Source organism: Dermacentor andersoni, chromosome 1, assembly GCF_023375885.2.
Source record: "Dermacentor andersoni chromosome 1, qqDerAnde1_hic_scaffold, whole genome shotgun sequence".
In the NCBI taxonomy this organism is placed as follows: domain Eukaryota; kingdom Metazoa; phylum Arthropoda; class Arachnida; order Ixodida; family Ixodidae; genus Dermacentor; species Dermacentor andersoni.
This window is the reverse complement of record NC_092814.1, coordinates 76,885,697-76,911,688: the sequence shown is the minus strand read 5'-3', so window position 1 is coordinate 76,911,688 and position 25,992 is coordinate 76,885,697. Positions and strand designations below refer to the sequence as shown.

Sequence of the window (25,992 nt, the reverse complement as noted above, 5' to 3'; positions counted from 1 at the left end):
GCGTGCCTGCCAGAACGACGACCACAGGCGTCCTTCTCCAACAAGGTCAACATCCATCGTGCCTCCTTACCATCGGGTTTCACACCCTCTGCACGTTCAACCTCAGCTTTGTGGTGTTTAAAACAACCTCAAGTGCGTCTTACGATTCCAGGGATAAGAAAGAAGACCGACCTGCCTACCTTGGCCTTGAAGCAAGCAGCTCTGGATTGTTTGCACACTTTCTACTTTGATCGAGTACATATATATACGGATGGCTCTTCCACTCAGACCAGCTCCACCAGCGCAGTGGTTATACCATCCCATTCACTAAGCATCCAATACAAGATTTCGCACTTGACAACATCGACTAGTGCGGAGCTTGTTGCCCTCCGAGGTGCCGTTGATTATATTAATAACCAACCGGCTAATAGGTGGGCTATATTCTGCGATTCGAAGGCGGCCTTACAATGTCTTCTGGCATCTCTTCGTCGCGGGTCATGTGAACAACTCGTGTCGGAGATACGAGAAATGCACCATCACATGATCGCGAAAGGACACGACGTCGTGTTTCAGTGGCTGCCTGGTCATTGCGGTATCTCCGGCAACGACCTCGCTGACGAAGCTGCTAGAAAAGCTCACGAGGGAGCAACCCTTGTTTCAATACCTTTATCGCGGACCGACGCAGCCCAACACTTAGGCAAGCTAGCGCACTCTTTGACATTGGAGAAGTGGCGCACACCTGAATTCACTCACCATCGCTTGCATTCCCTCGATCCCTATATGCAACTGCGGCTGTTACCAGGTCTTCCGCGAAATGAGGAAACAGTGCTGTGCCGCTTACGTTTGGGCGTCGCATTCACAAATGCTTATGCATTTCTGATTGGAATGGCTGATAGCGCCGAGTGCAATGCCTGCGGTGTCGAGGAAACCATCGAACACCTACTGTGCTACTGCCCATCATATGAAAATGAAAGGCAAGACCTCTGCACAGCTCTCCATCAGCTAGATGGAAAGCCGTTCACCTTGAACAAGATCTTGGGATCATGGCCTCGCATATCACAGCTACAAAAGGCCACAAAAGCGCTGCTCCGATATTTGAAAGCGACCGGATTGAGTCAGCGTCTGTGATCCGGACTGAGTGACCGACTGATATCTCCAGTGGACTTTCTCTTTTCCTTTTTTTTTTAAATCTTTCCGTCCCCCTTTCCCTTTCCCCAGTGTAGGGTAGCCAACCGGGCTCAGTCCTGGTTAACCTCCCTACCTTTCATTTATCATTTTCTCTCTCTCTCTCTCTCTCTTGATCATTGGCTATTCCTATTCACAATGTCGATCAAATTTTTCTATCTATAAAACTTACTTATTAAGGCGAAAGCCTTAAGTGACTCATACCCCCGATGGCTTTGAGAGAGAGAAAGAGAAGTAAACTTTATTGGAGCCGTAAGTGAGCAGTTGAGACCCTGGCAGAGGAGCTGGCGATGAGACCATGTAGCCGCGACGCGGTTAGCCCCTCTGCCAGCATGACTTAGCATTCTGGGTCACCCGTCTTGATCGCATACTCCCAGGCTTTGAGCTTGGGTACTTGCCGAAGAATCGTCCTTGGCGGTGGTGGAAAAAAAAAAAAAAAACGCGTCGTCAGGTCTAATTGTACAAAAACTATCATCATCAGCAACGTGCAGACGAGCGTTTCTGTATTCCTCCCCCATCGGAATGCGGCAGCAGTCGCGGCCGGGATCGACCAATCACCTCGTGCTCTACCACGCAAAGCTATAGCCACTGAGTTATACTGCGGCAGGTTAAATGAGGTCTTGTTGTTTCGTGGACTTCCCGCTGCTAAAGCTACAGAACGTCTCCTTGCTTTTCTCCGCCTTTTTCTTTTTCTTTTTTGCAAGCCTGAATGAGCATCTACACACATGTAAACTAAACGAATCGGGTGAGGCACTATTTGTTAACTAGGCACGCACGTTGAAGGTATACTGGGCTGTCCCGCAGCGAGGGTACGCACGCAACGTTGGAACTGTGTAATTTGTTTTATGCCACAGCTCGGCAGGTGATGGCAATGGTTGGTCGTGCCACGCTTGGCGGAAGGTGTCAGCGAACACTCATTTCTTCTTAAAAGACCTTACCGCCACCATACGAGCGGTTGGAACGCTGTTTGTGTTGTCGCGCATGGCCAGCCACTCTCACTATAGGTGTGCCAAGAAGCCGGAAGCTTGTTACCGATCGAGTGCGGTCGCGCTCGCACGATAACGGGCTCGCGAGTTTTGCGCCGCGCTATAAGCACCTCCAAAGGCCTGCCATTGAACGTGTGTTACTGTAGGTGGGCTCTGTTGGAGCAACTGTTGGTGTATGTTGGTGGAGCATCTGATAGAAAAAAAGAAAGAATGGAGTATCCAAAGCGTGCAACAATATCTTCACATTGCCTATATAGCTTAAATCAGGCCAGCACAGGCAAGCCCCATGTGGTGATGGGAATGTGTCGCTGATGATAGGTCTGATGTATGTGATGTCTATAGTTTTGAGATATAGAATGTTGTATTAATTAAAAAGCTGAATGCGCATGACAATATACACAAAGGGAATCTCGAAGTACTTGGACGTAAGTTGGCCTCCGGTGAAAATAAAGAAATGGAACATACGCGTTATTGGCACAGCAAATGCATTTCAGTAAAACCAATACACTGTTAATCACTCAATTACAGAAAGGTGCGCGGATACAGACTAAGGAAATGACACGTTTGACATTACGAATAATACTGGATTAGAAGGGTTGTGCGTGCAAGAACGCCGACCATACGTTCATAGGCATAGTACATAGTGATATATACACCCGGAAGTAAGATTCAATGGAGAAATGTTTTGTTGTTCAAATGAGTTTGGGCTAGTACGAGGTACGGAAAAGGGAATAAGGTGTCTTGAAAGTTCTGAAATAGTTCTGAAGATCCTTGTACCTCGAAGCTTCTTCATCTCAGTCTGAAGATGCGTGTTTAAATAGTCCATGTTACTGGAGGAGCCTATATGCATATCTGCGCAATTAAATACAAGTTAGCATGGGGACACCCTGATTTTGAATGTGTTGTAATGCTGCTAAGTGAATAGGAAATGTGTTACATTACGAAGTGATGCAGTAAGTGGCGTGGCTATGGAAAAGGAAAGCTTAATAAAGAGAACGTATGACGTTAAATGAATATTCCGGAAAGGTTATCGTCAGTATCGGGATGTAATATACAATTCATTGTTTCATCGACGAAATGCGATTAGTATATCTCGGCTTCGAGTCGTTGATAATCTCGTTAGACTGATATTCATTGCTTGAATTAATTATATGTTTTCTCTATTCTTGTTGCTAGAACCTTTTGCGCGGCCGAATTATGATAAGTGTCATTTCTCTGAGTTTAATTTCTAAGTTAATTACGACGCGCACCAGCACAAAAAGCCATGAAGGTTAGTGCTAATAGAGAAATAGAGAGAGAGATAAATGGGGGGGGGGAAGGCAGGGAGGTTGAACGGAAGAAATTCTGATTTCCTACCCTGCACTGGGGGAAGGGTAAGGGGAAATGAAAGGATCAAATAATAGAGGAGAGATAAAGAAAATCCACGAAAAAAATAAAGAAGGTAGGGAACGTCCGCGAGAAATATAGTCTCTCTGATAGGCCACTTGAACGCAAAAACATCAAGGGTGCCTTGACCTACTTGTACTGTGGTGACTGTACAGACCGACGTTCCAGGACTGCCTGCTCCGAAAGCGGCCGGTCGTCAAGACGGGCCAGCGCCGTCGTGAGTGACTTCCTGTGTGCGCTGCATCGGGGACAGCAGCAAAGAACTTGTTCAATAGTTTCCTCGCTGCCGCAGTTCCCTTTTGATGGACAAGGCAAAATTTTGTAAAAGTCGGAAAAGTACTGTTGTATCGAGTCGGGATAGTTTAGGTGGAGAACGAAGACGATGCGGACGTGTGTTCTGGCGCTTGCTGCTCAACATTGAACACGGACACCTTAATGTTCTTCTGTTGTCTGAAGCCGGGATTCCGAGCCTGTATGTGCATTATAAAAATATTCGCAAGATGGCCTAGAAGCATTAGCAAAATTGAATAACGGCAGTTCATTTCGAGTAAGGAATAAAATAGTTCGATGCTAGTATCGCTATTCAAGGTACCCGAGTATATGCATCTCAACGCCTTTCCCGTGTTCATGCATACCTTGAACCTTTATTGGATAATTAGGAAAACCGTTGTAGCCGGCTTATATCGTAGCTGTTTTCATATCAGACATTTCACAGGCCCCGCACTTGAAGTGCAATTTGCACTGCACATTAGCAGGTTAGGACCCGAGATATTCGCGCTTCTTCGTGTATACTTTCTACATTTCAAAAGCTTTTGTAGACAGCTGCACCTTTCGGTATAACCATTGCGTTCTTCCGTTTGTTAGCAGAGAGCGCAAATAATTCTAGCCTCTCGCCATCTTCTCAAAGAAATCTCGCTAAATCACGACCCCTTGTCCCGTACAGAACGGTTATGCGTTTAGAAGCCGTCGCTACATCGACACGGCTTCCGAGAGCCAAAGAGCTCTTCGGTTTGGCAGCAGACGTAATGAGGGTTCACTGACGCTAGAGAAGAGGTAGAGAACAGGTTGCTGAGAGCAGCAAAAGCTACGTATAAGCGCTCACTGCTATTACACCATATGCGATCGGCACATCAGTACAGCTCTTCGTTCATTCAGCGCCATGCATGAATCAAAAAGAACGGAACAGACTGAAGGGAGGTGCACTCGCGCAGAAGCCTGCACCGAGCAGTCTCTCGGGGATCACCAGCAGCGCGTGGCTCAACGAATCGCTTTGTTCTTGGCCGCCGATGAAAGTATAGACGTACAAGACGAATCAGGAACACGCGGCGACGCGAGACGGAACATCCTTTCGGCGTCATTAGGCATCATATCCCGCCCACTTGGCGGCGCCCTGAGCGAGCTGCTTCCTTCACGAAAGTGGCCCATCCTTCAAGGTGGAATTACACGAGTAATCCAATGTTTCCGGCGAACAAAAACACAGCGCCGAGCAGCTCGCATGGTGTGATGTAGGTTTAAGGACACCTGCGAGCGAGCTTTTCATTTCCTTTCTTTTTTTCCTTTTTTTCGCCCAAAGCCGAGGTGTTTCGCGTGTCTCACCAGCTGGAAGCGTCACGGGCTTTGGGGGCGATTAGGAGGTTTTTCGTCGGCATATTTGTTCAGTACCACGCTTAAAGGCACGTCAGTCTTTCGCTCTGCCTTCTATTTTCTTATTTGCTTGCTCTTTTGCTTTCTTAGTGCTTTTTTTGTTTTGTTCTGACACAAGCCAGATGAGGAGAAGCCAGTACCCCATTATCTGCAGGCGTCTCTGAACTCGTCGCGGCTTATTCACCGTGATGGTCGCTCGCGCGAAGAAGTATACCTTCGCTACATGGCCGAAAACCTAAACCGCCCAGTGTGGTTGGCCTGTCATGTGCCCCGAATGAACTCTCTCGAAAGCCTCGAGACTAAGAAACCGGGCGCTATTAAACGCGTCGCTAAGTGCACCGTAATTTGTGTGCACGCCAGAAACAGATTTGTCCCTTCAATAACCCCTGCATTAAATATAAGACAAATAAGTTAAAGAAAAGTTATTCTCACGCATTAATGACAGCGGTTTGGGGAGGCGCACTTCGAGAGTCTTCTCGAGGACATATGTTTTCTCTGCGGCTCCGCGGCCGTCGACAGAGAAGCGCACTGAAAGAAAGGAGAGAGGAGCTCGTGCGGTTGGCAGGGTCGGGGGCGCGCGTAGCAGCGCCGGCGCTCATCAGAAAGAAGTGGGGCCACCCGCGGACTGCGCCCGCGAACAGGGGCCTCGGGTACTGCGCGAGAGAAAAAAAAATAAAGGGGGGGGAGGCACCTCGCTCGTAAAACGATTACACGCGGCGCCCGTGGTCACGCCAATTCTCACGCGTGAGCGCGTGAAAGCTCTTTTGAAATAGGCAATTACGCGGCGTCATTTTTCACGAGTCGTTTTCAGATGCGTTTCGCGGATTCGGAAATGGCCAAATAATCGAAGCAAACGAACGGGCGCGAGAAGCTCCTCGAGTCCGGCCCGCAAGCGCGACCGGTCGCAGTCGACCCCCCCGCACCTCCCCCCCCCCCCCCCCTTTGCATGCTACGACGGCCCCTGGCGTGCCAAGAGGTGCCACCGGCGCGCGGGACCGCCGGCCGCTTATTTACAACCGCCGCAAATGAAACGCAGGCATCAAGTGGAGGAAGAAATAATCACCGTACCAACGAACGGCACGACTGGCGCATGCTCTGCCGACTCACGTGTGAATGGAAGGTACACGCAGATGCAGCCGAGGTTAACAGGCTGCGCCCTTGTTGCTAAAAGTGCTCGCCACAGCGGCGGCCCGCGGTTTTTTTTTTTTTGCTTATTTATTTATTACTATTATTATTATCTTTCTTTTTTTTTGGGGGGGGGGGTGGGGGGGTGCACGCCAGTCGAGGAGAGCCGTGAGGACGAGCTTGGATATCGAAAGGTACACGGTGTTCTGGTCGGTCAGTGCGCTTCGCGAAGTCGCGTTCGTGAACATTGCGCTCAGCGAACCTCCTGCGACAGCCCGCGCCGAAAGACCAAGCGACGAGGGAATGCCGCGTACTTTTCTATACATACGTTTACCTTACTGAAAAAAAAATCTCCAAGGTTATATATTTATTTCTAATTAGCGAGCGCATCTTTAAGTACTGTCTTCGATGTGATACCATTGAGGACTAATCGGCATAATTGTTGCAGCGGGCTTATTTCTTCCTTTTGTCGCGTTTTGTCATTACACGTCTACACTGCGCAACCTTGCTGTTATTCAAGGAAGCGTTCTGCTTATCTAAACACGGAGATGTTACTATTCCTTCTTTTTTTCACCAAATGACTGCGCTACTCACTACTCATATGCTATCACTGAGGCTTAAAGCATGACGCAGCACTTCTAAGACTGCCAGCGCGAATGCAAAGCTGTAATTTGCTTCGCTTTATGAAACGATTGATGACTCCAGTCTCAGAAAAATCGGGTCTCAGAAAAAAAAAACATTGGGACCGTGGCAAACAAGTGAACCCAACAAGTATGTGCTTTAAAATCCTTTTTCAAGGACTCAGAAGTGTTGCAGTTAAGTATTGAGTTAATGGCTACATGTATTCGCGTTCTCTTGTAGTGCTTGTGCTCGTGGTGTCTCGTGCGACGCGGGCGTGCGAAGTATTCCCAAACCATGTTACCGTGTCCAAGCTTGTGGTTCTTTGCATGTGTATGCAAAGCGGTGCACTGTGCATATCTAAACTGTGTAATTACATGTGAACTGTTCTTACTTTTCGGTTTGCTACGAGGAAAGTAGTCGACATCTCCCATGATGCCAAGATGTTCTTCACATTTATTTAATAACCTTATACAAAAAAAAAACGCTGTCTACGGTTTCCCACATTTACTTTCGTGAGAAAATACAGTATATATTTTTCATATTTTGGTGCATTTAATGAACGATATTTTTCCTATCAATATCAGAATTAGGTAAGGCAAGGTTTCGGTTTCTAAAACGTAAACCGAACCCTTAGACACGGGCGGTTCATAAAAATGGTTTCCAGCAATCGTCGTAGCGCATCAGATTTTAGCTAAGGCGATTGGACAATAAGAAGAAAGAAAAAACAGCTACTTCAAATTGAAGCTTGCGAATTCGACCCGAGGGTCTCTGAACTAAAAGCAAAAAAGGAGAAAAAAAGTGAAAATTTCATCTTTTGACGCAACAGTTCGCGCCTCGGAGGGGCACGCCATATAAGGTCAAAGCTGTTCCCGAATACTTCGCCGTAGCCAGGGAAGCACACCGGATATACCATGCGAAATGCAGTTGCCAGTCGCTGTGCTCAAATGTACGGTGCAGTATACTGCATTCTGAGGTAGCATACTCGTGTACGTAGCGAGGCCGTATAAGCATTGGTACCTATTGTTGACGGAAAACAATTTCAAAGAACAATTTTGGTAAAATATAATATCTAAGGCACCGAAAGTATAGAATTATGCCGTTGTGTCCGCATAATTGCTTACAGTGCATATTTGAAGGCGGTGCATTTGATTCACAGCATTCAGAGAATTCAACACGCTTTCGACTCCAAATGTGCTAAGCCTCCAAAGCTTCAGGATTTTGTTCACTTTCATGCCCAAGCGGACTTGGAGCTAAGACAGTGTGAACACAGACTTTTCGTCATATTTATCGATGGACACTAGCCATATATGGCCTCCATGTCTATAGTTCCCACGCATCTATCCAGCATGCGTTACACATGAATTCCGTTGCATCTTCGGTGTTTGACGTCCTTTAGTCTCATGAAGTATTCCCTTAGTGTAACTAAGCAACAAGACAATGAACAGCGAGTAGTTCACAGCCGGGAACTCGTTCGTGAGGGCTGTTGTTGTTATGGCTTTGTTCTTCAATTAGTGTTCCTCTTTTTATTGCACGTCGGAGCCTCTACAAGGCACCAACGTACATCTCCATACATACATTAATTTTTAATAACATTAATAAAAGAATTCAGTGAACTTGGCGAGACATAGCAAGCGCAGTCAGGGAGCCGCGCCGAAGCGCCCTGCTGCGCTATCTCTTTCGAAAGCACAGAATGCTTCGGTGTTGTACAAGCATAAACGTGCTTGTAGAGAGAAAAATTGCGCAAGATATTGGCAACGTCACAAATGTTAAACACTGGCCGCTGCGTTGGCATTCCAGAAACATCGCCGCTTTAGGCCGATATTATACCGCAAGCATATTAACGTGCAAATGTGGAGGAGGCCTACAGAATTGTAAGTATATGTATTTGCCATCGAGTGAACAAAGTGATTCCATAAATTCAAAGTTCTCGAACATCTGTTAGAATCTTAACATCTCTATTTTATTCTCTTTCTGTTTGCTTCTAGTTTCGCGGAAATATAGGAAGAAAATTAAAGCGCGATTGGAGGAAACGTTCTTGGTGGCCTGAGAGGCCAAGCGCATATGCAGCGGCGTAACCTGCGATGGCGGCTCTTAGCTGGGCATGTACACCAGACTGCGTGCATGCGTGGTACAACGGTGCGCGAGAAGATGATTATGTCTATCTCGCAGTAACGTCGGCCATTCTGTGGCAAATCACAATCGCACGCACAGATGCCCATGTTGCATTCTTGTAGTTAACTAGTCGAAATATATATACCTTTCCTTCAGCCGCCCTGTGAGTCTTCAAATCACGTTCTGAGAAATCCTTGAAACCACACCTTCCTAGGAGCTGCCATGTTACCCAAAATATATTCGTAAATCCTGGTATTCGATGACTTATACATTAAAATGTTTACATTTGTGCAGCTGTGCAAATACCAGCTTTCTATTTGAGCTTTACGGAGACGCAACTATCATTCTTGCTGGTATCGTAGCAGCAATCTACAATCTCCATATATAATTTGCTAAAAACCATCTCCTTTGTTCGATTCCAGGCCGAGCATTTTAGTTTGTATATTACAATTATCACTGCGGTCATTAACGAAAGGGGGCTTAAAAAGGATGGCAGTATTGCCCAGTGTGTGACGCGCTAACAGCAATTGCCATCGCAATATATAGTATGGATCGCAATATATAGTTTAGTATGCTATAGTATATAGCATAGTATGGGTCATGATGGTCGTGCACTATTACTTGCATTCTAAATAGCCCCAGTATGTACTAGCTAAATAGCTAAACAGCCGCACTATAGACAGCACGAACAGTCTCCGTATCCCTGTCGGGGCTGGAGTGGAACTTTGCATGTAACCGGACCGGCCCCACCGGTAAGACACCTTGGCCTCGGTCCGGACCGAGCCCGAGGTAAAGAAAAGTCGGGCGAGAATATCGTTCAGGGCATGCGCTGTAAAATATTACTACAATTTTTCCGCGCTGACCAATTTGAGTGCGCCTATACAAACCGCTGTGGTTTCTCTATACTTCCAGCAATTTTTCTCAGCAAAGTTGTCCAGAAGTGCGAGGAAACCCAGAGGTCTCACCGACAAAGCATTTCCTGTTTGTCGCACAGGTTTTATAAGCAATCTTCGCCGCAATCTAAAAATACTGGGTGGGTATTTCTGCTTTTCATCTTTCTTTTTTTTTTCCCAATGGGCGGATTGCAGGAGACTTCCAGCAGTGTGACACGGAGTTCTTGGGGCATCAACGGTGGTGACGCCGCAAGCACAACTTGGAAGTCCCCATAAGAGCTGTCGCTGTAAAGTAGGAAAATAATACCAAAAGAGAAGAAAACGGGACGTTTTATAATGGACCGTCTGGTTTCTTTTTTTTTTTTTTTTGCTCGATGTCACGTGATGCGCTCTCTGGAGAGCCGTGTACCTTGGGCGTGATGTATACGAGGGCGACGTGCTAATGACACGCGCGCGATTTCACGCGGCAACGAGTCGGAACTGATTGCTATAGCCTTGCTTTCGCCGCTGGTCGGCGAGAGCGACAAGTCGTCCCGGCTCGGCCGGGGAAGAAGCCTCGCCTCTCGATATCAGTGACGAATGTTCCCGGCACGCGCGTGGTGGGAAGGCAGGGCTGCATTTTTATCTCTAACGAAATAGCGAAAAAAAAAAAAGAAAACCGGGCTCCGAAATGACTTCTCGTTTGGGCCGGCCGCTGGCTAAACCAGAACCGCAATCAGCTGCGACGCGTTGCCGTACGAAATCTCTCGCACGTCATTAGCATGTCGCCCTCCCGCGTCGACTCGCGGGCGCAACTTGCTGGCGCGGGGCCTCGCGCGCTTGTTGTCGAGATAAAGTGAAGTAAGCGGCGAAATTGATGACGGATGTTCAGGTACACGTGTTTCTTTCGGCGCATTTCCCCTCCTTTCTTTTCGACGCAGAAACTTGTGCTTTTTTTCTTGAGGGCACAACAACCACCACCCTTCTCAAAAGTGACTATTATATAGGCCCTCGGTTCCCCTTATTCTCGTTCATTTACGTCACAATCAGTGGCCAAATTCAGAAAGCTTTTCGTTTCTTAAGATCTGCTTGCTTGTGCGACCATTTTCGCTAATGAATTGTCCAACATCACGATTGAACTATTCGTAAAAGTTCTAGCAAAAGAACGTTTTTTTTTTGTGCGTGAATACGGGTCCGTATATTCACAAAAATATCTTACGGTAGAATTCTTAGTACGAGGATATTCTAGCCACTCCTGACGCCAGACATATTACTAGCGAAGGCGGCCAGCCAGAGTGGCAAATAGCCCTTATGAACGAAAAACTTTGTGAATTCGGTCCCAGAATCGGAAAAGTGTTGCCCTTCCGTCTTATAAGGCATGAAAAAGGACACTGGAGAAAATTTAGCGACGTTGGCGCTTGAGGAATCACAAACGCGGGCCAGTCATTGCATGAACAGTATATGCGAGGAAGTGTGGAAGGACGAAACATGGAGGGTGGGTGGAAGGCTGCATGACTTCCGCTCAGGCAGCGCTTTGTTTCCATATGTCTGACACGCGCTGCTCAGGCGCCATTTCGTAGCCATAGTCGCGCAGAGCCCGTCTTGTGCGTCACTACGCTTTTCTTACGCTTTTGCCATACCCTCCTCTTCCGCTTTCCTCCTCGCGCTCTCTTCGCTATCGCCGTCTTTCATCACCCGCTGCGCTCCGCGCGTTCGCTCTTGCAGCCTTCGCTGTGCTCGTTCGCTCGGTTACGAGGGACGCCGCGGCACGCCGACGCTCAACGCAGGAACGGGCGCCTAAGAGCTGCACTGTAAAATAATAAAAAAAATGATTCGCGCAGCTTCGTTGAATATCCAACAGGACATTCCCTTTAGCTTTCTGCTAAGTGCGCCCACTTCGCTGCATAAGCACACACCTTTTGCATTTCTCATGGCAAAAAGTGTATCGCTGCGAAGCTGCCAAAGCTTTTCTTTTTCTCGTTTGTAGCAAATAACATCCATACTGCAGGCGATGTATTTGTGAACCGACTTTTTTTCAGTGCATTTATTCTGTGCATCAACAATTGTTCGCAACAGTGAGAAGAAGGAACGACAAGCACTAAACCAGCCTTGACGGTTAGACTGCTCTTTCAGAACCGCCTCTGCATTAATACGAGCTGCGTGAAAACACAAGGTTAAAAAAAGTAAGAAAAAGTGCACCTCATTAGCGTAACTGTATTTCCGCGGCGGGATAGCCAGTCGGTCTGAGGACTGGCTAACGTGCCTGTTCTTCTGTCTATTCCTATTCCTTCCGCGGCGGGAAAGGATTTTTCATTAGTTGGGGGAACTGAAAGCCAAATATCCGTCTATATAAAATGGGTGCCCAAGCTGCTTCTCCTATATACGTTGCAATATGTCATAGCGATGTCACTGTCTATAGTGAAATTCACGGTCTTTTCACGTATATTGACCGTTTCTGTGCAAGCACAGTACACAAATGTTGTCGGGGTGGGTTTTCTCTGATCTTTTCCCTAATACAACGTATCCATTTTTATTAACAAGCCGTTAATTAACATCATCCAGATGCTGCTAAATCCATTACTTCACCGTGAGGGAGTGCGGGAATGTCAAAGTGGCATCGTTTCGTTGTCGCACCGCCTCTGACGCCGCGCCGCTGATATTCATTTAAGGGTTATTACAGGAAAGGTAAAGAGAAAGGATGGGAGAGGATCGGCCACAATCATTGAATCCATAATCAGACCACCATTCGTGTCGCAACCCTTAAAAAAATGTGTGTGTACCAACTAGCTCAGTCTAAGGTTTTCCTCATTTCAGTAATACTGGCGCGTTTGCAATACAGAACGGCAAATTTCTCCCAAATTGCACTTTGACCATATGCAACAAGGTTTTCGGCATCAATGTGTTGACCTTAGAAATGTATTTGCATCCAGTCAGAGCAGACGTATTCCAGTCAGAGTCAGTCAGAGTCAGACGTATTAAAGCTAAGCTTTCCTTGCCTCTTCTCCCCACTTTGCGACCGTTGGTTGCTAGCTGATGCTGTCTTGCCTATTATACAATAAATTGGGCCACTGGGTATCTGCATGATTAGACAACTTGGGCCACTGCATGGACATGTGCCACTGGGTATAAGTGCCCGAATAAATAAGTCCCCAAGAGGCAAGAAGTGAAAAAACCGGTAGCAGAGTGGGGGAAAGAGGGCGACAATATTGGACCAGCGTGCGCGTTGAGCGACGAGCATTGAGCTACAGATATGCACGTAAAGAAGAACTGAAGTGGAGGAAATTCAATGAACATCAAAAAGAGCTTCCCTTATCACGTATTCCCACATATGTGGGGGATCGGCCGCGATTTTTAAATTTTTTCCTGCAGAGGATGATTTTTTTTTTTTTCAGATTGAACTTGGTAATCTCCCATTCCACGCCGCTCTGCATTCTTCATTTCGACGAATGGCATAGAGCTCTGAAAGGTTGATTCCGCTGCCATCGACAAACCAACATTGTCTTCGACGCAATAAAAGTCAGGGGGACTGGGCACACTTTATGCTTCTTTATGCAAAAGAAGTTCGTGCAGAACACCATTGTTTTTTTCTGTGTAGCTGAGTTCCTCTGTCAGCACTTATTTGACAGGAGCGAGGACCCTGTTTACTGTTTTAGGGACTGGAAATTTCACATTTTTCGCTCCCGATCAGAATAACCCTTACATGATTATCCGCGATGCTATGCGTATGGAACATAAGCTCCATATGGAGTTACTCTAGAAATGCTTTGTTGCACTTGGATTGGCTCGTGCCCGTCAAAACCAGCAATGGCAGGGCCTCTAATCATCGGTGTTACTCCAATTTTCGCATGAACGTGAGGCGTTCCCCACAATATCTTAGACGCTTATCGAAAATTCATTATCCTTTAGGCCTACCACACATAAATAAAAAGAAGCATACTTGCAGCGTGAATAATTTTCACAGAACATTCCTTGGTCGTAACAATAATGTTAAGCTACCTGTACGTTCAATGTATAAACATAACATCTCATGTGCCAAAATGCAGTGCGTGGGGAAGCAGCAACAATTCGGTCCAATGGACTGCGTTAATTAGTCTCCGCTGCGCAAATGTTTTGCCTTATCAGCGTTCGAGCGTGCGCCTTAATTGTACTAGCGTGCCACTCGTCATACACGAACAAATTTATCCTTGCTTGCTCCTACATCAAAAGAAGCGCAACACATTTTATCATTCACAAATAACGGGAACGGGCGGCGCTAGTCGAACCAAGCGCTGAGGTATCGGGCGTTTCACAACCACGCCGAGCATAAATACGATAAGGTTGTTTCATATGACCTACCACACACACGCCGCACCGGCGATAAGAGCCGCCACGGGCGTTCCGATGCAAAGCGAACGGGAAAAAGAAAAACCCACAAGCCGACCGGCCGGAGAGGGGTGCCCTCGGCCAAAGGGAAAGAGTCCGTCAGTTTAAATATCAAAAAAGTGGCATCTCAGTCGCTCCCGTCTTGCTGAGAGATCGGCCACGCGATGCGTATGAGCGCGGCGGCCGCGTCTCCCCCCTTCCCCCCCCCCCCCGTCCTTTCCCCCTTTATTTTTTACTTTGCATTCGGTTCCGAAAGCTTCCAAATGGTCGGAGCAGTGATATCGCATGCCGAAACAATTTTTCAAGCCGTGGTCCAATGTACACATAGCAAAAAGAAATAAAAAAAAGTACGTGCGGCCAGTTCGGGAGGGAGGAAAGAAGGGGGGGGGGGGGTCAAGGAAGAGGCCGCCAGGAGAGATCTTCTTTTGCTCAGCCGACGTGGATTATCCGGCGTCTCCGCTGCCGCCAAGCGAGTGGCAGCGGCGGATATATATGCTGCCGCTCAGCAATTACTGCATGCCACATCCTTTCGAGGACACCGAAGCGTCGTTTATTTCTACCTGGCAGAGCCCCTCCGTGTCCCCCCCACCTCCGCTTTCTTGCGTAGCGCGCGCGGGGGTAGCTTCTGTTTTCTGATGTTACCGATCAAAACGAAAATGCCGACGCGACCACGAGCTAACAGCCGTAATTAATCTTCATTTCAAGAATCGCTTCAATTTGACAAGTCCAATTTATAATCAATCGCCGGAGATAGATTACCATCGAAGAGCTCGGGACGAAAGAAAACAAAGATGAAACTGGCCGTCGCGGAGCTGAGAGGGCCCCGCGACTGGTTTTGAGAACGGCGGCCGCGACGCTTCCGAGGCCGTCGCTGCTGCTGCTCTTCCCTCGTCGAAGGAGCGCAGCCTTCGTCGTGCCCGTGTGTGTGTGCGTGTGTGTGTGTATGTGTGCATGCGCGCGCACAGACGCACACACATCGCGTCGCGCGGCCGCCGACAGAGAGCGCGCCTTAGGGTCGCCTCCTCCTGACAATACGCGTGACTTGCGCTTACTCATAATCTCCGGACGAGGAAAATATTTAATCAAGATTAAGTTCAGCCGGGGCGGGACGCACGCTTCATTTCCCTGGCGACCAAACAGCGCACCGTACACGGGTGCAGTCACCTCTGAGTAAGAGGATAAAAGGAGAAAGAAAGAAAAGCGCTTTCGAGGGAGTCTCTTACTTCATATGTCGTCTCTATGTGGGCTACTTCAGCTTAGAAATTGAACGTGAAATCGGCAAGCTCGCGGCTGGGAAAGAGGTGACAGGCCTAATAAGTTACGCCTATAAAGGGTTGTTCATTCTTCTAAACAAACATGTTATTTCTATATTGTTATATTGGAATTTGTCCAAGTTTAGCAACATTGGGTCTTTGTGCACGGTGGAATGACCTTGTACACGTTGTACACAGTCGGGAGCGTTGTTTATTATTATTTTTATTTTTTACCGCTCTTGCGCTCGATGTAAGTGCGACAGTATCTCGCTAGGGAGGCTATATGATGATCGGCAGTCGTTGTCAGGCCGTCGAATCAGCTATCAAAGCACAAGTAAAGCAGTATTGAGCGAGACCTGTACCCGCGGAGAGCGACCACTGAAGAGATATATGATTCCAGATTTACATTTCAATAATTTTTGCGAGTCCTCAATAGCCGGTGTGATCCAAGTATGTATATAGCTCTTCTCACGCGAACAGAGGCAACACAAGGGGTGACTTGCACGAGCATTTAATAGCGAAAATAATAACGAATTTAAAAACGCGTTCTTATATGTTCCATAGACAACGCCTAGTCCGCACAAGAGCGCGTTCTTAAATTCTTTATTATTTTCGGCATTAAACGTTCGTGCAAGCCGCCCCTGGTCATCGCTGGGTACACTACCGTACAGGAATACACGTTGGTTTCGACGTCGTATACCTTTGCCGTTTCCGCTGCATTTTAAGTATACATACACAATGGGGCGTGTTTGCATCTCGACTCGATGGATAGGAGGGCGTGTAACGGCGGGAACGCGAGGATGCAGTCTCCTGTCCTAAACAGTGCTGCAGAATTGCACTGCTGTTTCAGCATCGCGCTGGTGTAGACCAATAACAAGATACGCCGCTGCGCACTGCAGCACTCTGTGAATAAAGTAATTAAAAAAGAAGAAATACAAAAAAAGTACAGTCGACTCCTGTTAATTCGACCTTTGCGGGACCACGGTGTTTGGTCGAATTATCTGAAAGGTCGACATAACAGACGGCTGCAAGATAACGAATTCATACCTTTTTATTATTTCAAATAGTTTCTCGTCGACGATAAACTACTTCAAAACAGCCTTACAATAACTATACATATGTCATCATCGGTCAGTGGCCCACAGACCCCAACACTGCTGTTGGCGCTGACAAAATTATCAAAAGAGAGATCGCTCAGGGCACAGCGCGCAAGTCGTCATCATCCCTGCAGGACTGGTTGCTACCGTCACCGTCGTGGCCTAGGGAAGCAGTAGTGCCGTCTGCTGGATTTGTTGTGTTTTCGAGATTTTAGTAATCGTTAGCACGTATGCCGGGGCTGTGGTGGGGGTCGAATTAACCGACGCGGCATGCTTTCGCGTTCGTACTAAACGGGTTTTCCTTTCATAACCGCCAATGTATGGTTTCTCAGCGATATTTTCAATCGCGTTCGAATAAAGCGAGAAGTCGAATTAACCGAGTCGAACTAATGATAGTTGACTGTATCTGATTTGAGCTCCATCCCATTCCTGCGTTACGTTTCCCTTATTTTTTTTTTTGCACAATTTCCAGGCAACACCAATAAAAACAAAAATGAACAATTTATTCAAGCCTCTATAGTTGCCATGGGTCGATAGCAGTCTGCCAAAACGACCCATGACAGAGGACGGAGGGAATTGCTGCGTCCACTGTATATGACGCATTTTGGAATGTCTTGGTGCGACTAAACAAGGAAACCAGCTTTAGTAAGCCCTCGACCGATTTATGCAATCAACAACACAGAAGTCGCAATAAGCTTGAATGTCTTCTTCAGAAGGGAAGACGGAGACGGAGCGGAACGAACGAAAGAGATGTCTGCATCACAACAGGAAAGTGAGAAGATATAAGGAGAAGGCTGACTGCTGCGCATACGCACGCAAAACTAAACCTATCATAGAGGGGAAGATTGAAAGGCAGAAAGAGGAGCTCACTTGAAGGAGGCATAAATCACGGCTCGACATGCGCATTGCTTAAGCTTATTACCGGCCTAAAACCGGCTATTAATCTTGACTCCCTGTAGCCCCTTCCTCGGTGCGCGCAGTAGCATGAGAATGTTCGCGTTTGAGTTATTGGCTTTGACTTTCATCAAGGTGTGCTTTTCATGCACAACCGTTTAATCGTTCCGTCTCCCCGCTTGAAATGGCAAGTTGGACTTTCAGATATAGAGCGACGTCGTTCCAGTCATTATTAAATCTCCTTTTCTCTGCTCTATTTCTATATGTGATGATATATCCGTACCCATATTACTACGTGGGCTACTGAACGTTTGTGTAAAGCGGCTCATGGTCGATGTGCCGCCAGTCTGTGGTGTCAGCTTTAACCGGGAAGTATACAGAGCATTAGTGTGCGTATTACGAGATACGCGCACTCAAGTAATAAGGCTACAGGGCGCTTAGCGTGTCGCTGCGTTCGCATTTGGCATGGTAGATTGCAGATGCGCGAAATGTTCTCGAAGTACACATGAGTAACATGAGGGTATAAGATCGCTAAAGGTCTTGTGGTCATTACGACGACCACGACTGCAGCGATGGGGTTACTATGTGCTAAGGGCACCCCAAAGTATACACACTATTTCTTACAGAAAATAATAACCGCGATTTCTCTCTGGTGAACTCTCACTAATTGGCGTTTTTTGTCTTCCATTCGAACGGATTACGCTAAGTATTGAATTATAGCTTTATTAAAAGATGAATTGGCTGCTGACCTCGGGGAACAGAGAGCAAAAAAAAAAGTTTATTTCTTATCCGGCGTGTTTGTGGACTGGGCTCCCGCCTAGGTATCGGTCAGGAGGTCTTGCCTCCTAGCGGCTTCCTCGGCCCGCCGGATTGCCCAGAGTTGCTCGTCCAGGACTGAGCTGAGCAGCGTGGCCCGCCAACGCGCACGGAGGCTGTCGGTGGAGTCTGCGCTCTCATTACTGTGCATTAATCCCTGGCACTCCCATAGTATGTGTTCTAAGGTAGCTCGTGCATCGCAATCCTTGCATTTATTTATATTGCTGGATATACAGCATAACATGTTGTAGGGCCGGACTCTTATGACTTGGTTTGTAACTGTCGCCATTGGACAGATTGAGTTGTGGGTCGGGTGGTGGGTAAACGCGCTTCTGCAGTTTATAATGTTTAGTAATATCATTGAATCTGGTCATTCTGTCCTACCACTTTCATACATCGGGGGACTCTGACGTGGGATCAACATCTGCCGTAGCTCGGAAAATGAGCCATCGAGCTACCTTATGTGCTGCGTCGTTAGCCTTGTCCTCTCCTGTGGTGGTGTGGGCTGGAATCCATAGAATTTGGATGCATCTGTCGTCATGGGTTGTTTTGTCTGTTCTGAGAATCTCGGGGAAGGGTGCAAAACATGATAACGTTGGATGAGAAAAAAAAAAAAAAACGTCAACGTTATCCCGCGTCGTGCCCCTCTAGCAAGTCACTTTTTGTTCAATTCCTCCGTTCCTTTGCCTGGTTATCATCACTCCTTCCAAGAGCAATCCGAGAAAAACTTAATGTTGATAACAACTGTGCCATTCTTAACTATCGTCGGATGGGAATGAAGCTTGTGCAAGCTATGGAAGGCAGACCATGCGTGGGTTCTACTTCATGCGGCCGCCTAAAATACATGTAATAATAAATCCCCGTGACGCTTCCAAGCTTTAGCTTCAGTTGACCGGTGCAGGAATCGCGCATCTTCGACATCGCGACGCGTGCTCGCCTGCATACCCCATGGGCGTGTGCATATAGTATGTTATAGTAACATATCGAATCGTATGCTATTCTCTCTCTCTATCTCTGCTATAAGGCACCGTGACGGCGTAGCAGGACGCTTGCTCCGCGGTTGACCGGAATCTGTGACGACGCCTTCCTCGAGAACCGCGGCCTCTTTGAGGATACTGCTCGCGCACATGCGCGCAATGCATGCGGAGGGGAGAGAGGGCTGCGATAAGAGGAGCGCGCCGCTATTAGCCGTGGCCGGCCCAAAAGGACCTGCCGATTCGGTCATGATAAATGGGCTCCTGTCAGTGGGCGCCGTGCTCTTTTGCGGAACGCCGCGACGCACCTCCCTGCAGCATGCGGGAGGGATGTGCACCTCGGCGCCCAGGTTTAATTAAACACGATTAGCGCCAGTAATTACTAAGCAAATTCCGCAATTGCTTGCCACCACCGACGACGACGACCGGGGAGGCCGCGAGTATTTGCAGGCGTTAATTGATTTCAAGGCGGGGCCGGGCCGTCCGTGCGTGGCGTGATGGACGCCCGAGCTGTGGCCGAAGTGCTAATCGTGCCTCACTCGCCGACCTTCGGAGACGAGGAGCAACAGAGCGGCCCGCCACGGCAGCTGTCACAGCGCGAACACGCGTGGGGCAGAGCCCGCCGTGGAGAGCACACCGGGTGCGCAAGCCGCGGCGACGCTTTCTCTCTCTCCCACGGCGAAAGGGGGCAGCCGTTAATGGGCTGCGGGCGCTTAGGCGATCCGCGTGAACCACACGCTGACCCCGGAGCAGATAGGGGGGTAGGGGGAGCACATGCCAGCGCCCTTCTTTATGCGGCTAAAATACCCGTGGACTCGCCTCTTAGTCGGAAAGTGCTCAGCGAGCGCCTTATTATCGTCGCCGCGATGACAAGTCACCGTACACTGGCCGCACGAAGAGCGGCCCGAGCTGATCGCCGGTAACCGTACGGTCGCAAGCTAAAGACCTAACGCACTGCGCTATTGAGATTTAGGGGTTGCGGGAGGGGGGAGGGGGGGCTCTTTTCCCCTCGCGCTGTTTTGCAGCGTGAACCAACTCGGCCGAATCGCACGCTAAATCAGACTACGGATATGTTCGCGCGCACTTACTTTTACCGTGCATTCCGTCAGTGTTTGCTTTCTGTATACGCTATCAAATGTTTAGGTTCAGACGTCTCGCCAGCGTAGTACGACTCGCGTGAATAGCTAGCCCTATGGGCTCATCGTTAACAGATGTATACACGATGCTTGTAAAAATAATTCGGGAGTTACTGCAATGGCATTGGAGCGTTCCAGAACGCCTTACAAATTATGGCGTGATTCCCAGCAGGTTCCTTTAATCAGGCGACCGCCGACCGTAAGCGTCGCCACTATCACCGCTATACCTCGACTTTCCTTTGCGGGGCATAAGTTCGCCCAATAAAGTTTTAATTCTTGGGAAGTTTTTCATCGCCTGTCATTCTGCGCCCATCAGTTACATTCGAAGACCATGCCGGCCTTTTTTATGTGCTGTGCCTGAGTCTAAACGTACTTATGCGGCCTCTTAGATGGCATGCGTGTAGTAGACAATCGCAACACGAAAAAATGGTATGCGGTCCCGCAACACCGTCACATATGTCCCTGATTCCTTCCGTATTGGGCATAAATACAGTTACATCGCCGCTCTATATATGATCTTCCTTTTTGACTTCAATGAAATGTAATAGTAACTGATGAATATCACTCACAAAACATTGGACTACTCAGTTGTTACCGGTAAAACCAGGTGTAAATCAGTGTTTCTTTCACCGGCAGTTTGAAACGCTTTCTTACTGGTACTGCATGCTGGTCTAACGAACACCTGATTAAATAATTCACCAGAATACCAATGAGAATCGGCTTAGCACGCCCAAACAACCAGTGCTACTACTTACGTCGTGGCTTTGCTACAAGTTTCCTTTTCCGCGTGTTGGATGCTGGAATAAGCCGCAAGAAGGCAACTTCAGGCTAGCCGGTTACACTGCCCTGGCGCAGATAAACGATACCCGCTCCAAGACGCGAGCTTGGCGGCACGAAGAAGGGCAAACCGGCATCGGGGGGCCCCCATTTGTGATTGTCAGGGCAGTGGTCGCTGAACTAGCAGCGCAGCATGCTTGTGCGCCGTGTGGGTAGGGGTCTCCTTTAATCCTGCCCACGAACTCGGCGGGGAGACCTTTTGAAGAGTGCGCGAAGAAGCTTGTAAGAGAGTTGGAAGCACGGCTGCGCCGACCGCTCGGGGAGCTCCATTAGTAACGACGACAAATAAGTCGGCGAGGAGTTCGTGACTGCACAGTTACGCGCGCCACATGCTGGGACGAGAGCGCCGCGGAATGAATTCGGCCCCGTCGGGGTCGGGCGCTGGCAGCGTGCGGGTTCACGCCGCACCGCGCCACTTCGCACGCAGGGAGCGCGGCCTGTCGCGGTCCGAAAAAAAAAACGAGTTTCACGCACTATTGCGTATTCCGCACCGCGCGCGTTCCAGTGGCTCGCAAAAATGCATGATAATCACCAGCAGCGGCAGCGAAACACGCCGACTATCGCTGTCATGACCTATGAGAAAAGACTTCACGAGAAAGATATAAGGAACGGTGTTTGTCGTGGACGAACGAGCTCCCGTTGCTCTGTGTAACACTTAAACTTAATTACTTCCTGCTTATTCTTGTCAGTGTCGGCATCTTGTGTGTGCCGGCTGTACCCGTGACGGCGGCATTTGAAGATCTATTTCGACTGCTGCGTACTAATAAAGTGGACAGCTGTATTAGTATTTCCCCTTAAACAATGGTTTCTTTATTGACTGCTCAATAAGCAGTGCGTCAGTCACCAGTAGATGTGTACAGACATTGTTAGCTTAATGTCACATTTAATTAAAGAAAATTACATAATGTTATGGGGCTTTACGTGCCAAAACCACTTTCTGATTATGAGGCACGCCGTAGTGGAGGACTCCGGAAATTTCGACCACCTGGGGTTCTTTAACGTGCGCCTAAATCTAATTTAATGAAACAATAAAAGAAGTGCGAAACAAAGGCCGCAGTATTATCTCCTTTATTTATTATGAACTTTTCTTTAAAAATAAGAAAGGACGCTAAGTGTCACGTTATCAGGCTGGAGAAGCTAATGATAGACAGGAGAGCAGCAATACTGGTGTCATTTCATCCAATCGAGTATACAATACGCGGTATTACTGTTGACTCAGTATCTTCAATCAAGTACTTTGGTGTCCCCTTACCCCAGCACAGGGTAGCCAGCCGGTACTTACACTGGCTAACCTCCCTGTCTTTCCTCCCCTTTGTCTCCTCCTCCTCCTTGGTGTCCTGTTTACCTCCAATTTAAGCTGGAATGCTCACATTGAACACATCACCACAAAAGCATGCAAAAAACTTGGTTACCTGAAACGGCACTTACACCTCGTAAACACAGATACCAGACTTCGCGCATACAGTTCTCTTATCATGCCCTCTTTAGAATATGCGTCCATAATCTCACGAACCTACTCGAATCAATTCAAAATAAAGCTGCGCGGTTCATCTTCACTTCATACTCTCGATATCAAAGTGTGTCCGCCTTAAAGAAATTGCTTAATCTCCCTTTACTGGACATGTGCAGGAAATTATCATGGTTGTCCTTCTTCCATATAGCCTTTACCACAGCAACATTGCATTCGCTCGAGCCCATATTGTTCCCGCTTCCCACATCTCAACCCTCACAGACCATGTTCATAAAGTTAAACCTATATTTGCCAGGACTAACGCTTATAAAAATTCGCCTCTAGTTTTATCTATTGCCGAATGTAACTCGCTACCTTCGAACATTGTCTCGCTTACGGAATCATCATCATTTCATGCAGCACTGCTAACCTTTCTAGAGTGTATCAACCTGTCCGAACCCACATTTGCTTGAATATTTACTTAAACAGTGTTTTCATGCACTTGGCATTGCACAAAATTCATTCCGTTTCATCTGATATGTATCTGTGTAGATTGATTACCTAAATCATCATTCGATTGTATCATTAAACTCATGTTCTGATGGGTACTGATTGTCTACATCGCATTATAGGTTCTTATGCGTTTTTCACGCTACCAAATATTGTATAAACTCCGTTTCTCTTTTCTTTCTTTCTTTCTCTTTTTACTTTGTTTGTTTCTGCTAGATGTCTAGATCATTTTTTTATGGTTCCTAAATGCCTGCATATATTTGCATTGTACACATTCCACTTGCGCTTGAACTCTTTAGTCCCCCCCTATGTAATGCCCTAACACCTAGGCCCTTAGGGTACTCAAATAAATAAATAAATAAATAAATAAATAAATAAATAAATAAATAAATAAATAAATGAGCCACAATGTCTTGCTTTTTATTGTAATAAACTTTGAGGAACATTGTGAGACCGGTCATATAAGTAGTTTCTGCGTTTATTAAAATATATCACCGATATTGACAGAGAGGCGCTTATCCCGTTCCGCTACAGGATTTTATATTCACAATATTACGCGCACACACACGTTTCAGCGCATGTTGGTAATCATAACTGTTTAACGTTTCGAAGCTGCACACTGCACGGGTTGAGGAACACCTTAACCGAGGGTTACGTATTAATTTGGACCATCTACATTGTTTTCCAACGGATACTTAATCCTAAATCATGCCAGCACTTTTTCATTCGGTCACCATCAGAATGTAGCTGGAAATTAACGTCGCGACCTTGTGCTTATAAGCATGCAGCTAGTACGCCATAATCACGGAGTCAACGTGACAGAAGCGCGTCAAGAGGTCACAGCGACATTAAAACTATGATTGCACAGTTCCTGCGTATACGCAACCACAGGATGACAACGCAGAAAACGCCTATGCCGAATAGTCAATGTGACAATGCATGGGCTATGCGCACGACTTGGTTTCAGTTTCTGAAAATGTGCCACCGAGTGCAGTCGCCCTAAGTATATGATGCTAAAGTGTATAGCTATTATGCGCTAGCGCAATGACCAAGAGCGGTGCTACTTGCGCAGAAAACATGAAATGCACATTCTTTAGCTTGGGGAGGAGAGCACAATGTGCACTGTACGTGATATCTCGTAAATGCTGCATAGCATCGCGTTTAGCGCGCGTCTTTGGGAAAGTGACCAAAACTACTGATAGGAAAGCAAAAGTGTTATTAGAACTTTCAGCGCGAGTTCGGGAATACGACGTCAGGCATCATGATTGGTGTATCATGGGATTATTACGCGTCCCGTTAGTCGTTTCAAATATAAACTACGATCCTTTGCTTGAGTTCGACATTTTCGGCTTCTTTTGCAGCTTGTAATTTCCTTTAAAGTTACCGCTACATTTTAGACACGGCGGTGAACGATTGTGGGTACAATTTTTAGCCACTGAGCGGGGGGCAGCTATACGCACTTCGATTAATGTTAGCACAAATGGATGTGAGCCCGTGTAATTGTAAAGTGTTGTAATGCCACTGGAGCCCCGACTGTGAGTGAGCATTATTATCCTGAATGCGCAAGTGAGCATTAATGAGCCCGAGTGCATGAAGACCCGGGTGCCGATGATAAAATCTTCTGCAGTATGATTAAATCAATGATGGTTGGTTACACCAGTTTATGCGCGACGTAGTAAATTGGGTTATTTTCATGTTATTATCCCGCACGTCACACCTTGCTTCCTGTTACGACGCTGATGCCTTGAGTGGAAGACGCCTTTAGTGTAACCGAACCTTGTATTACACGGCGTTCCCAAATGATCCGTACGCCTGCGGTCTCACGGGCACATCTTTCCGGTGCAGAGCCGGGCGAGGTGCCTTCGCTGCCGGTCAAGTGTCAACTACGACGCCACAAGAGCAACCGCAAGCCACGGACTCCATTTACCACGCAGCAACTGCTTGCGCTCGAGCGCAAGTTCCGAGTCAAGCAGTACCTCTCCATCGCCGAGCGCGCCGAGTTCTCCTCGTCGCTCAACCTCACCGAAACGCAGGTCAGAAGCAGCTACTCTTCGCTCACGCTCCACTTCGATGCCGTTGGCCGTTAGTAAATCGGTTCCCCATTGAACATAGAAAGTGAGAGTGAAATAAATGGTCAAATCGACGTAAGATCTCTTGAAAAATCGAAATGTCTGGTTGCGAATTATCGCAGCGTTAAAAAGAAATATATAACTTTTTTAAATGACACCACGAGCAGGCTTAAACTTCGAAAGCGTGTTTTGCGGCATGTTGTTACTCATTATAATCAGTAATCACCGTAATATCACCTAATTAATGTGCAACCGAAACGGCTGCTCCATAAATTGACCCACATTTATTGTACGCCACCGCCTTTCAAGAGAGATCGCCTTTGTCAGTTTTGGAAGTCTGTGCGGTGAATTGCGACAGAAAGAAAACTTTGTGCTCGCTGTCAATTGAGATAATGTAAGTCGAAAGCATATTCTTGTCACCGGCTTGAGTGACGGCCCTGTATTGCCTCCTTTTCCCATTTTTGTGGGAATGGGATGAGGTGGGGAGGAAAGCTAATTTAGGCTAGCTATGGATACGCTATTATGCTAATACGGGTCAGGTAAAGAGGTCGTCCGACCCTACCGCATACGCACACCAACATTCAAAGGTTTCAGGTGTATCCTGTTCTCCTGGCTCTCAAATAGGCAAAATGAGATTTTTTTCATGCACCAGAGAACCACCATTTGGACTATTTCTCTCTTAAT

The 25,992-nt window shown here is 47.4% G+C and overlaps 1 protein-coding gene across 1 annotated transcript in view; it reads left to right on the top strand.

Annotated features, from left to right (window-relative positions):
* The window catches only part of LOC126544064 (homeobox protein MSX-2-like), a 70,676-nt gene that overhangs the window by 25,686 nt on the left and 18,998 nt on the right, over window positions 1–25,992 (top strand). The window contains exon 2 of the mRNA XM_050191270.3: window positions 25,085–25,272. Coding sequence (XP_050047227.1) covers window positions 25,085–25,272 — 188 coding nt within the window. The remainder of the gene's footprint in view (window positions 1–25,084; window positions 25,273–25,992) is intronic.